At 31.4% G+C, this 14396-nt stretch overlaps 1 protein-coding gene across 2 annotated transcripts in view; it reads right to left on the reverse strand.

Annotated features, from left to right (window-relative positions):
- Positions 1 to 356: 356 nt before the first annotated feature.
- The window catches only part of LOC128159380 (early endosome antigen 1-like), a 132663-nt gene continuing 118623 nt past the window's right edge, over positions 357 to 14396 (reverse strand). Inside the window, exons 34-35 of one of the 2 annotated variants that reach the window (XM_052822442.1) lie at positions 5471 to 5600; positions 357 to 1354 (exon numbers count right to left, since the gene is read on the reverse strand). In XM_052822442.1, the coding sequence (XP_052678402.1) occupies positions 5472 to 5600 (129 nt within the window). In that variant the 3' untranslated portion in view covers positions 357 to 1354; position 5471. Of the gene's footprint in view, positions 4748 to 5470; positions 5601 to 14396 lie in introns of both variants that reach the window. The other variant, XM_052822440.1, reaches the window with a different exon arrangement.

Below are 14396 nucleotides of genomic sequence, written 5' to 3' on the forward strand. Positions count from 1 at the left end.
AATCACATGTACTGCTTTTTATTCGCTGGTTGGACAGTTGTTCGCAGTACACATCTCTCTGCGCAATGTCAACAATATCCATGTAAGATAGTTTCCCCGACCTGTTTAAAGCTGACATGAATTCATAAATACGCATTATTTCCCTTTTATCTCCAACTACCGCCATATTAGTTGTCGATTTCTATTGTTCTGCTCATCGCTACACTCCCGTTTTGCACACATTGGAAAATTAGCTATCGAAAAAAATGTGTGTGAAACGGGAATTTGACCTGGTGAGATAATTGCTTAATTGCTATAGTCTATATCACAGTTCCTGTGAGGGCAATTGGCAATAAAATAAATGAACATAGAGATCATTCTATTCAATTTTTCAATTCTTTATTCACTCAAGACCAGTTCACTGGTATTTGAGGTTCAAAATCAGTATATACATATGTACACAAAAACTGTCAAGGATCACATGTACATTAGGAGTAATAATGATAAAAATGGTTGTTGATGTTGGTTTCTGGAAGAATAGACTTTGAAAATTTTCTTAATAAATCTTGACAAGTTATTTAGTTTTTCTACATTCAAAGTATTCATGAGCTCGTTAAATTTTATAATATTCGGGTTTTCATATTATACTCACAATGGATATTTACATTTATTTCATGTTACAATATAACTTGCATAAAATCACATTTACATAATAATTGACATCCATGTTCTTGAATCTAATTTCAAACATCAATATGGTCATAACCAACTTCATTAATTTCTTTAAACAAGAAAGATTATTGCAAAAATGTTGTATATGTAGTGCTTTTGTTAAACTTACTGTCTATATGAAGTACATGTACATAATACAAGTTTGAAGAGAAACATTTTTCATTAAACTGTGGCTTGAATAATCAAAGAAAATAGACAAACTGTATGATGATATGAAGATAAATCGGCAATTTTATAATGTATGCTTAAAAAACTGTAAAGATTTGTTCACTAAACCTATCAAATGTAGACCTTATTCATGCATTTTTAACCTTCTTCTGTTTGAGGTATATCGAATCAATATTAAAATTATTATTTTTGTCAGAATTTTTTATGCTTCATGTATTTAGCTAATAATTAGAAAAAAAACCAGAAAGTGACCTGCAATGTATTAAAGCGGTGATGTCATTAGAACTATTGTCAAAGTCGCTACTTCAAAGATTGAAAAATGTTGTGATAAAGATCGGTTTCCTTTCATAATATTCTTTCTATTTATACCAAACAACCAAATATAAACATGCGTTTTACATCATATAACTGTACATGTAGTTTTCCCCTTCATCATATAATTATCCATTGAATCAGCTTCCAATTGGCTTCGGACCTGCAATTTTTCCTCAATCAATTTAGTTTCATGGGAAATGGAATGTGAAAGTCAAATGTTTCTTATCAGTGAGCAGAAAATATCATTATCTTTATTTTATCAAATAAAAAAATGGTGATAGTTATTAGACCCCAAACACAACAAAACACGGGTAAAAGTCCAGGTAAATCAAGGATCGAAAGCAGACTATAATTGCTATCACAACACAAATCACACCTATTGTTCTATACCTAATTATCAAATGTGTGCAAAACGGGAACACACCTAATTGAAATACATGAACATTTTTGGAGTGTATTTAAAAACATTTAATTACTTTAAATTGGGGGTGTCAAATCAAAGTCAATTACAAATTACTTCCAATTACTTTGAAAAATGGAATTAATTACACTCAATTACAAATACTTTTTTTGAGACTTGATTTTGATAAACTATCCTATGCAGTTACTCTAGCACACCGGAAGATTGTACTGTTTATTACCAAGAACCATACGATTCATAGGTATGACATATATACATAAGTAAAGTGAACAAACATATGTAAACATTAAAAAAAAAAAAAAGAAAAAAAAAAAAGAAAGACCATCATAATCTTGTATTATACTTCGTGTGCGCATAGCAATCTGCGAAATGTACGTGACAAAAGTAATCAAAGTACTGAAGTACTGACTGGAGTTGATTTTATCGATTATTATTTATCTTAAAATCAACGATATGTTATTTTGCTTGGCAAGTAGTTTATAATCTCTATTTGAATTACGCACATTTTTATAGTATGGATTCTCTGACTTTTCCGACAAGAATTTCGAGAAAATCTCTTATAAATCATGTTGTGTAATATTTAAAAATAGAATTGATTTCATCAATCTATGTATCAGTATTCAAAATATTTCAAAAAGTGTATGGATCCAACCAATAATGAACTCTAGTCTCGTTCAACCAGATGTTCGGCTGTCTCCGTTAATATCCGACAAGTAAGAGATACCAGGTCACGTGATAGCTTGATGATGCGATCTCTAAATATAGACTTACTCTGCTTGCCGGAGATGTACGGAGACAGCCGAGCGTCTGGTCGAACGAGACTATATTTGAGCTCTGGCGTAGGAATACATACGACTGCAAAAAACTTCTAAATTGTTCGTACTATTTAAAATCCAACTATTTCTTTATAAATAGGTTTCCTTTTAAAAAAATGCTTCAACGTACATTACATCGAATTTATCGATTATTTTCAAGAACTAACTCTTGTCAGCGGTGTTGATTTGTGCTTAGGCCCAAACACTGTTTCAGTTTCGGTTTGCCAGAGTAACTGCATAGGAGAGTTGATTAAAATCAACTCCCAAAAAGGATTATGAAGAGTATATTCTCAAAACAAAAACAGTATTTATAATTTTATCGTCATTTTGAACATTTATATAGGTATTTTTCCAAATTGCTCAACTCTTTGATATTCTTTGTTGAAAGTAATTGAATAAGTTTATAGACAAGTTTATAGACAGAAGGCTTTTCATAATAATATTTTTTTACATACAACTTTCTTATTTCTTTATAAAATGGACAGAATAAAATGAAACTCATCTTCAATCTGTGATAGTGAACATAGTTTACAAACTCTCTCATTTCTATGGATATTATAAAATCTGCCACGCTCAATCTTGAGTTGATGAGAGGATAAACGGTATTTACTTATAGATTTTACATATACAGTTAGTATTGGTTTTGTTAAATATTCTTGTACTTCAAAATTATTACATAAGTGCTTATAAATTATACATTTGGGGGAATTTTCAAAGTAGCCATGACCTTGTTGTATAGACATGTCGGTCAACCTCTGCCTCACTTCGAGTAGGAATACATGTGCATTAAATTGTTCTTTACATTTCCATATATATCCAAAACCTTATTTGTTAAGAGAAACAGTGTTTTGACCTAAGCACAAATCATCACCGCTGAGAAGACTTAAATCTTGAAATTAATAGATAAATTCTGTTAAATGTATGCTGAACCATTGATTTACATACCTTTAAAATAGATCGTCATGTTTTCACGAACAATTTTGATCTATTTTTTGTGGTCATATGTATATCTACGTCAGAGTTCAAAATATGTCTCGTTCAACCAGAAGCTCGGCTGAGTCCGTAGATCTCCGACAAGCAGAGAGTTTCTCTTAGTAGTCGGAGACTAACGGAGCCAGTTGAGCATCTGCTGCTGGTTGTACGAGACTAGAGTTCAATATTGCTTGGATCCAGACATGTGTACAATTTTTTAGACATATTTCGATTACTGATACATAGTTTGACGGAATTAATTCTATCTTTCAATATTACACAACATGATTCATATGGGTTTTCTCAAAATTCTTGTCGGAAAAGTTCGAGAATTCATATAAAAACGTGCGTGATTCAAATACAAATGAAAAACTATACTTGCCATGCAAAAAAACATATCGCTATAAATTCTAAAATTAATAATAATCAATAAAATCAACTCCCGCCAGTATTTCAGTACTTTGATTCAACTACCCCATTCCTGCCATTGTGGCCCAATCCTCCTCCGGGAATAATAATTTGAACAAACTTAATTCGACCTTACCCGATGATGCTTTCACACATGTTTCAGCTTTCCTGGGTGATTAATATTTGAGAAGATTAAAAAAAAACAACTTTATATTCCTAAGTAAAAGTTCAACCCCCAGAGATGCCCAACCCTACTCCCGGGAGTCATGATTTCCATTACTTTGAATCTACACTTGCTAGCTGAGAATTCATCCACGTAACTTTCAGCTTTCGTGGCTAATTATTTCTGAGAAGATTTTTAACGCTTTACTCTATATATTCCTATGTAAAAAAAAATCGACTCCCTATTATGACCCTACCCTATCCCCAGGGGTCATGATTTTCACAACTGTGAATCTACACTACTTGAGGACGTTTCCACTAAGTTTCAGCTTTAATTTCCTGACAGATTACTTTTTAAGAAGAACATCTTAAAAGATTTACTCTGTGTTCACTATAACTACGCAACATAATATGATGTTCCATATAAATTAAGAATTCAGAGAGCACCAAGTTAAAATCTAAATAACAAAAAGTTTTAAATAAGAATTCAACATATATTTAGCATGTATTTTTAACAATGCACCTGTGTTCATACAAATGAAAGATTTTATGCGACCATTTGTAGATCCTTATAATATGTAAACATAGTGGTTTGAAGAAAACAATCAACAATTATGTTATCGAATAATACATTCATTAAATAGTAATCCATCATTAAGTAGGAGTCCGTTCTTGTCTTAGGCATAATATTTGGTGATTTCAGGTTCAATATCGAATAATATATGATGAATAACAGCAAATGATGGTTTGTCAGTCATAATCCGAATAGCTTTGCCTATATATATATTAAAAAGTTATTCTTGTAAGTTGAATGATAAAAAATAACATTTGCTAAACCAATTTCTAAATATAGAGTATGAAGAGCATAGTGACCGTAGCATTAAGTGAACAAGCATAATATTTGATATACGTTGAAGGATATTTCAAGCAATAGTAAGGCATCGGTTGTAGGTTCATATATTTCTACATCTTATATACCTGTGCTCAAAGTGCAATTGAATGGACTTAAGTTAGTAAAACTATTACAAATCTCACATTTCGAAATATATCTTTGATGTTCGAAAGCTGACTCAGATTTTAAAACAAAATTATAATAATGATGTTTTTCTTTTTAAAATTACATATTCTCACGGGCAAAAAAATTATAACAATTAAAAAGTATAATACAGAAGATAATTATATATATATATATATATATATATATATATATATATATATATATATATATATATATATATATATATATATATATATATATAAAATGTAGCTATACTCTTCTCTGACATAACCTCTAAATCAGATCGTCAATTACTAAAACGATTTTTATTTAAATATATAAATATAGTACAATTTCATGCAGCATCTAATTTCATAAATATTTAAAACACATATGACGGTCACCTTTTAAACAAGCGATATTTTTCAGACAGTAGGTTGGGTAGTTGCGCATAAAAATATAACAATTAACGTGTAAAAGGGGGACAATGGATTATCAAACCTTATTTTTTTCGAGTGATGTCCCTTAAACAGTTATCACATACTCTGACTGGCTTCTTAGCTAAAGCCAATCTGGCTTCTTTTGATGAACAGTCATTGCAGAAAATATTGCCACAGTTTCTACAGTGGTGCTAAAGAAATACAAGAATACAAGAAATACACAAATTATTTAATTTTCCATCAAAAAATAAACACAACTAGAACAAATATTTTTAAAAATAACTTATAAATCTAAGTTGATTATAAAAAATTAGTTAAATGGAAATGAAACTTGCAGAACAAGTTCCGTGAATCTAAATATACAAGAGGCTTACATGCCTCTTGACAGTCAATTGAGTACCGATGCTGGATGATGGACAGCCACATGTTACATTTTAAGCTTTAATTTAAAGCTTGAACTCTTATTCCATGGGCCACTAATTGTAAATTTATCAAAATATGTCACCCCTTGTACTTAGTTTTACTCAAACATATATGGAAGCCGAAATTGTTGAAGATTTGACCCACCTTAAGACCTAAACCCCTAATTAAATGGCCATGAATTAGAAAATATAGGTAGAAGGCATTCAAGGACATCATAAAAATGCATTTAGTTTTTCTCAAATAGAATTTAGTTTTTTTCCCGACATCTGTTCCGACAGAGATTTTTGAATATTTGGCTTTTTTTTTGGCATATATGGCCCCGCCCATGAGGCAACAAGGGTGCGAATGCCATTAACTTCGCGTTTTATATTTTTCTTATCTTAGAGATGATTTAAATAAAAAATAATAACGATCGGTATTGTAGTTTTAAAAAAGTTTAAAACGTAAAATTGTCAACGTACGACGAATGAGGAAAATCATTTGTAATAAGTCATCTGAATGACCTAGGGAAAAAAATAATTTCTAAAAGTTTAAAAAGCAAAGTCGTTGTAAGGATTTATTCGGCAAAACAAAACACTGGTAAAAGTACCTTGAACACTAAAGGTAAATATATTTCATGATAAACAAATTCGGCGATTAATAAAGCAACAGTCTGATCAATTATCTGTTTAAAGAACTGGTATTTGTAAGTCTGTATTCTAACAGAAAACGTTATTCATGACAGATACAGCGCTTTCATTGCCAGCTGATAAACAAGAAAAACGAATGTTTGGCAATTATTTAAAATATAAGAATTATGCATTGTATCAAAAAACTATTAAAAGTAAACTAAACATATTAATGTTTATGTGAAGTTTTAAGATGAAAATTGGAAGTGGGGTTATAACTATTAGTTACTTTTGTGGATACAGTTCTGGTTATTGATTGAATTGAATTTAACATGCAATATAGCGAATAACTTCATTTAACTGATTATGAAACAAAAGGGCCAGGGGCCAAATCGTTCACCTGATCAACGGCTCTTAAATCTCTTTCAAAATTTAAAAAAAATGAAACTCTTCAAAATGCCTTTATAATTTGATATTTCAATTGACCAATCCTATTGTCAATCGCTTCTGCATATCAAAGATAACAGTACATATATTGAAAATGGAATAGTTATAAAAAGTAGATTACTGTGATTTTCAATACAGATGTTATAAGCTTGCATAACAAACCAACTAACAAGGTTTAATAACCATAGCCTTATTAGATTATAGAAATGTTAACTTAAAGATTACAAGAGGCCCATGGGCCACATCGCTCACCTGAGGAACAGTAGGTATGATAAAATCAGCTTAATGGAGTCACAATACAAACTATCTGGACATGCATATAATGTTAATTTTTTTTAAAACATTATATGCATTAACACCTATACATCCATTTTGGCCCTGCCCTAGAGTCAAAACCAATACTCCAGGGGAAATGAAAATTACAATTTCAGTAGAGGACTTCCTGGTAAACATAATTATAAGTCAGTTTTTAATACAGATGTGTGAGAATAGAGAAGAAAATTTTTAAACATTATATGCATTAACACTATATTGCCATATTGCCCCCCCCCCCCCCCCACCTCATGTCCTGAACCCCTGACCCAGAGGCCATGAATTTCACAATTTAGGTAGAGGAGTTAGTGGACATCATAACCATTTATTCAGTTTTTTGCCTACATGTGTGGGAGAAGAGAAGAACATTTTTTAAGATTTAATACATTTTTACTATATGGCCATATTGGCCCCACCCTAGAGCCTGAACCCATGACCCAGGGGTCATGAATTTCACAATTTTAGTAGAGGGCTTCATGGACATCATAATCATGCATTTAGTTTTTAACAAATATAAATGGGAGTAGAGAAGAAGATTTTCTAAGATTTAATATATTTTTACTATATGGCCATATTGGCCCCACCCTAGCGCCTGAACCCCTGAACAAGAGGCCATGAATTTCACAATTATGGTAGAGGGCCTCATGGAAATCATAATCATGCATTTAGTTTTTAACAAATATAAATGAGAATAAAGGAGAGATTTTCTAAGATTTAATATATTTTAACTATATGACTATATTGGCCACACCCTAGCGCCTGAACCTCTGAACCAGAGGCCATGAATTTCACAATTTTGGTAGAAGGCTTCATGCACATCATAACCATGCATTCATTTTTTTCCTCACAGGTGTGTAAGTACAGAAGAAGATTTTTGAAAATTGGGCTTTTTTTGCATATTTGGCTCCGCCCGTGGCACCCCAGGGGTGGTAGAGCCACGAATTTCACAATTTTAGATTCTTCTTACCATAGAGATGCTTCACACCAAAAATGGTAATGATTGGCCTGGTAGTTTTCAAGAAGAAGTTAAAAATGTAAAATTGTTAACGTACGACGACGGACGAAGACCAATTGCAATAGGTCACCTGAGTGACTCAGGTGACCTAAAAATCTAACAGTTTAATTCTTGAAAAAATGAATCTAAACATTTTTTGTTTACATCTAGTTGAAATTTCCACCCCTTTTTATTTGCCATTTTTTATGTTATGTCTTAAGATGCTTACAAAGTAATATCACAAACAATAGCATTGTATTTCTTAGAATATTTAAAAAAAAAACATTTACATTTTAATGTTGAGCTGAGAACCCCTCTTTGTGCCAAAGCATTCAATTTGGTTCGGGGTTACCATGTCTGCAAATCTTCTCTACATAGAAAAGCTTTTGTTTAAACATTAGCATTTCTACACCAGTGGTTCTCGAGAAAAAGATGGTCATTTTTTAAGGCACACTCCCTTTTTTCTCTGTTTTATCGGACAGACGATGGACAACAGCTGATCAAAAAAGCTTACTTGAATCTTCGGTTCAGGTTAATAACAACTCTTACATTGCCAACATTTTATATTCCGTCAATCATATTCTAATTACAACCAGTAGATTAGAATAACATAGAATTCATCTACATATTTCACCATATAAATAATAGATTGACAAAAATATATGTTCATATTCAATATTGAAGACCTACAAAGCAAATAAAAACACGCTGTTACATCTTGCCAATTTCAATAAAACAACCATCACAAACACGAACAGGCTTTTTAGATGACACCAGTTTTGCTTCTTTAGCTGAACAGTCATTACAATATATGTTTCCACAGTTCCTGCAATGATGCTGAAAGCAATAAAAATAAACCTCAAACCAGAAGTGGATAATTAATTCTTTATAATTAAGAAGATATGAAGGTAAGGTAAAAAGGTATGATAAATTCTTTGTAACTAAAAAGGTAACATTTCTGAAAAATTAAGTTATTGACATCACTACTTTCAATTTTTTTTATACTCTGTCCCAAGATTCTATGCAGCGCATTTTCTTAAATTATTTGATATTCATGAGCACCTCAGGTTTCAAACGATGCTCATTTAATAGCATGAAAAATGCCAATATTTTTTTCTGTTTGAACGCCCTCTTGCGTAGCTGGTTTCAATACACGACTAAAATAATTCTAAGGGTACATGTATTTGGCATTGCAAATGACAAGAAAGTACCCAGAGTGCTAAAATTTACAAATTTGTGCAATGTAACTGTACCTCGTGCAATTCTGAACTAAGGTGATGAGGAACACTTTTCGATTCTAATGCAGATAAATGTACATTATAACCAAATTTCAATTTTGCAAATTTTACAGTATTTGGCATTAAGTTGTTTTAAAAATATTTAGAAAAGATTTGTAGTTAATGTTCTAAACCCACTGAGCTACCCTGTTAGGTCAAAGAAAACCTTTATAAAATTATTCTCGATTTAATTGTTCATTTCGATAGGAAGTATGTCACAATATGGAGGTGTCCCACACCACCTTAAAAATAGTTCAACAAAACTCGAATATAACGAACAGTTATATAGAAACTTTTATTCATGTTACAGCAACATTCTTATATATTATTACGGGCCGCCGGAAGGCGGTCCGTTATTTGATACACATTTAAATATTGTTACTGCGTTTCTGCGGGATAGTTCATTTTTAGTAGAATTAATACTATGCTTATTTTTATGAATTAAAAGTAAATTTGTATGTAGAAATATGTTTTATGCCTTTTAGAAAATATCACATATTTTTTGTCTTACTCGTAAATGAAAAGTAGGTCATACTTAGTAGATTGTCGTATTTGGCGCGTTTTTATCGAGACTATAATCTATTCGGAAAATTTCGGAGTTTTTCATTCTTTTCAAAACGGTATGCGGGACATACTAAAGACCTGAAATACTAAAGACCTGAATGTCATTAAATTTTATATAAATGATATATTTTAATTTCTATGTGTCGTGTCAAATAAAATGACTTTTGTATATATTGTATTTCCATGTAAAATGTGGTAGAAAATATCATGAAATTACATTATATTAATTATTTACGCAAGAATATGACATAAATGAAAATTTGAATTCACTGGAAAATTTGAACTTATCCATTTTTATTTTATTATGAGGTCCCTTGAAATCATATATTTAGCTAATGCATTAAGTTTTCATTCAATACAATGCAACAACAAAAAACCCAAAATGGTTTGAAATACATAATCTCCAAGAGAAATTTTAAATGATGAGTTGAACTTTGTTTTAGAGTAATGTACAAATCATTGTGTTCTCCACTACTTCATACTATGGCAATGATCATACAATTTCCGTTAGAAATGCTTACAGTAACGAAATCGATTCTTTGTGATAATAGTAAAATGTTAAACTTCAAAACAAGTTGCAGAAAGTACATTAAAATTTACCATAAAAATTAGTACAACCAATTCTTATTTTCCTCTATGTGGTGTGTTTTTCTGTAAATAACCAATGACTCATACAACAATTATATATTTTGCGGCCCATTTGACGCTTGCGTCAATATGATTTCTTGTTCTTATTATTATATAAATTCTTATATTCTTATTCTGTATAGAACGAACAGGGCTATAACAAATTTACGGGTATAACGAACTAATTATAAGACCCTTGCTGGCAACATTTTAACATAATCACGAATATTTTCCAAAACAAATTTCATTGAAGATACACGGCATTTTGAGAAGCATCTATGAAATACATGAATTGAAATATAATACAGTTAAAAAACAAAAAAAGTAAAAGATTTTAATAATATATTTTGTAAATGGTGGTGTTATTGACCTATCATAGTTTGAAGTACTCTCAGCTGATTTTTTCGCTATAAGATTTCTTACGAATTTGTTATAAACTTACTAGTATTTATTTATTAATTACGGTGATAACAAAGTTGTGTCTATGGTCACTAAAATTTGCTAAAACGAGTTTTGCTGTAAATAGAAATGAAATCTTTTTCATCTTCTTTTAACATTTTTTTTCTTCAAAAAATTATAAACTACATGAATCTTAGCTAGATATCTTAATTTATACAAATTATGAAAAACAGAAATTATAAAGGTTTTTTTTTCATTTTTTAAATGAAATTATTAAAAAAATGAAAAAGGCCTTATGATAGATTTGACCATGCTCTGACCGATATTATCACCACATAATATTCAAAGAATGATACCTTATCAATTATATTCATATTATTTCCAATATGTACATTTTAAAAAAACATTATTTTAAAACCACTATTTTCTATGTAGCACATGTATTACTACGCAGCGCAGACAATACCGTTTTCCAGTTATGCTATAAGACACGCCCTTTTTGTGTCACTCATGTTTTATGAAGTTACTGGGTTTTAGGGTTCAACATTTATTCGTAATTTTATCACAGACAAAGACAGTTGAAAATGAAAATATCTTTAAATAGAGCTCTGACTCGTTTTAAAAGAGACCAATACCGTCTAAAAATTGCCATGACCATATATCTCAGAAACGGCACCAACAAGCCATCAGCTGTCCTTGCAATTATATCTAGAATAGTCCTAATGAGACTTTTATCTTCCATGGGACAAACATGAATTTAACTAAAGAAACAAGAATATATAATTGAATCAAAAACGTTTGTGACATATGAATAAAGATAAATATTCAAGAAAAGTAACAATTTCTTTTAGTTAAAAAAAGAAAATGTCAGCACTTCACTGTAAATACATACTTTATGTAATACATTTACAATTTTTTATGTCTGATGGTATTTGTTCAATTGTTATATATAGAAGAAAACCATGTGACAAGAACCCCTACCTTTGTAGTTAATGAAAATATTTATTTAAAGCTCTTTTGTGGACAAAATCTTGAATATGTTTCTAATCTGAGTCTTGACAGATGCAATCTGTCGTTCCAAAATTTTCCTCAATTTCTCACTTTATCTTTTATTAGAATAAATATCAAAGAAATGAGCCCCGGATAGAATTTATCTGACGTTCGCTTAATATTTAACGTATTCAATTAATTCATTTTACTGATTTTATAAACGCTTCTAGAAATAATAACATGCTGAATCAAAACAAGCATAATAGAAAGGATTTAATAGTATAATAAGATTATGCTACGCTCATTTAGCAAATGCATTTTTCCATGTTAAAAAAATTGATTTATACGCCTCTCTCTACACATAATATGCGTCCAAATTTACAGTAAGACGTCACATCGACAAGTTCACCGCGATCAGTCAGTTGTTTATATTTATCGTTGTTGGACTTATGTGACTAAAAAGTTGCACGCATAGGTAAATTTTGATGTTGTTCAATTTGTTCGTACCCGAAGCAATCGGAATTTTGTATGATGTCATAGTTAACATTTCCTGTACTTCTGGTCGGCGCTCCCACAAACTAAACCTTAAGGTGTCAGCGATGCAGACACAATAGACAATCTTTTAAAAAATAAACCATCTTGTATGTTTTTATTTATCGTTGTTACCTTTATTCCATTTTACAAACATATTACTACAATTTGTAATTCATATATTTAGAGGCCCGTGCAATCTGAATCCCTAAATCACAAAGCAAACGACCGTAACTTTCTTGGCCGGTATATATATACCCCAGTGGCAGTTGAGTAGCGATCAAAATTAATATGGCAACCAAATACTTTTATGAATTCAGCCTTTAAGCACAACGCACGCAAATGTTATATACTTATTGCAATAGTTCACTTGACTATTCTCCTGCGGATCATGAAAGGGGAACCTTATCAATCATTTGTTTGTTGAGGGTACCAATGTCAATATTCCATAATATTAATAAAATCATTTAAGTAATATACAGTACAGGCAACGCGGATCCCGTGTTTCCCGCGCCCCGTCACGGTATAAACACATCGAGGTGATCGGCCAGGTGAGACAGGTATACCGCGTTCCCATCACGGTAAACTCATCATCTACCTGTCCCCGCCACGGTAAAATTATCGATGGAAAAGTATCGTATACAAGCGGGAGTTATCTCCCCGAATGACAAATAAATTGAATGTTTCTTTATATTTAATGACGATATTTAACCCGATTTTGACAGAGATTATAATCGAAATACTTGGAGTCTTTTTTACTATTTTTTTTTATTTCATAGCTATTAAATAAATTATAAAAGTATTTAATTTAATACTTGTGCAGCAATTGCATATAAAATATTTTCGAATCCATTATCATATTTTAAGAAGGTCGTTAAATTAAAAATTATCATGAAATGATTTTAATTGCCAATAAAATTATAAATATGTACGCAGTGTGATTGTGTTTTCTTAACAATTAATTGGTCCGCCTACATTTGTATTGTTTGTTTTGAAGTCCATGCGTGTCAACTAATGATGAGCAAGTGATTTCCTATAAAATTACCAACCCGCTTTTTTTAGCATGTTCCGTTCATTTCTTACAAGGTCTTTTACGTGTAAAGAACATTTTTTGTGAATTCACGTTTTATTGAATTTGTGTTGCGTTACTTTAGGTACATGTATGGCTCGTCGTTTGTCACTGCGCGAGGATTCCCACTTTCAAGTGCGTTACGTTTGCGACGACAATCTTTAAGTGCGAAGCCGTGTGTTCTTATAGAGTCAGTCTGACTGAGAGAGTAAGGAGCCTTAGAGATACCCAGAGTTGCATAAAATTATGTAATCGAAAGATATTGTGGGCATCCCATGTCATGGTGTCGTGATGGTGTACCAGCTACCCGCCGTGACGGAGGTTAGCGTCGCTCGCGACCGAGCCCCCCCCCCCTCTCTCTCTTAACAGAATAACTAGATAAAAAATTTTGAGAAGGAAACGTTGTTAAACTGTTCTTATGTTCTTACACATTTCAAAGAAATTAAGAACATGTTTTGAAAGTTTTGCATTTCATGCCGATAAAAAAACATTTAAACATTTCAGTAAATGTATTGATATCATTTTATGTGGGCATGTACATGTAATCTTATTGAATATAAAGCTAGTCCTACTACAAATATGTAAACCCGTATCCCGTTATCGTAACCTTATCCTCCCCCCCCCCCCCCAACCGCTTTAAGACTGTCGAAGTTAACATTATTTGACTTCAGTCCCAATTGTTTTACACAAAGGTGTGAAACCGTCGCACTGACAGGAAATCACTCTACGCTTGAATGCACAGAATA

Source organism: Crassostrea angulata, chromosome 8 (genome assembly GCF_025612915.1).
Source record: "Crassostrea angulata isolate pt1a10 chromosome 8, ASM2561291v2, whole genome shotgun sequence".
NCBI lineage: Eukaryota > Metazoa > Mollusca > Bivalvia > Ostreida > Ostreidae > Magallana > Magallana angulata.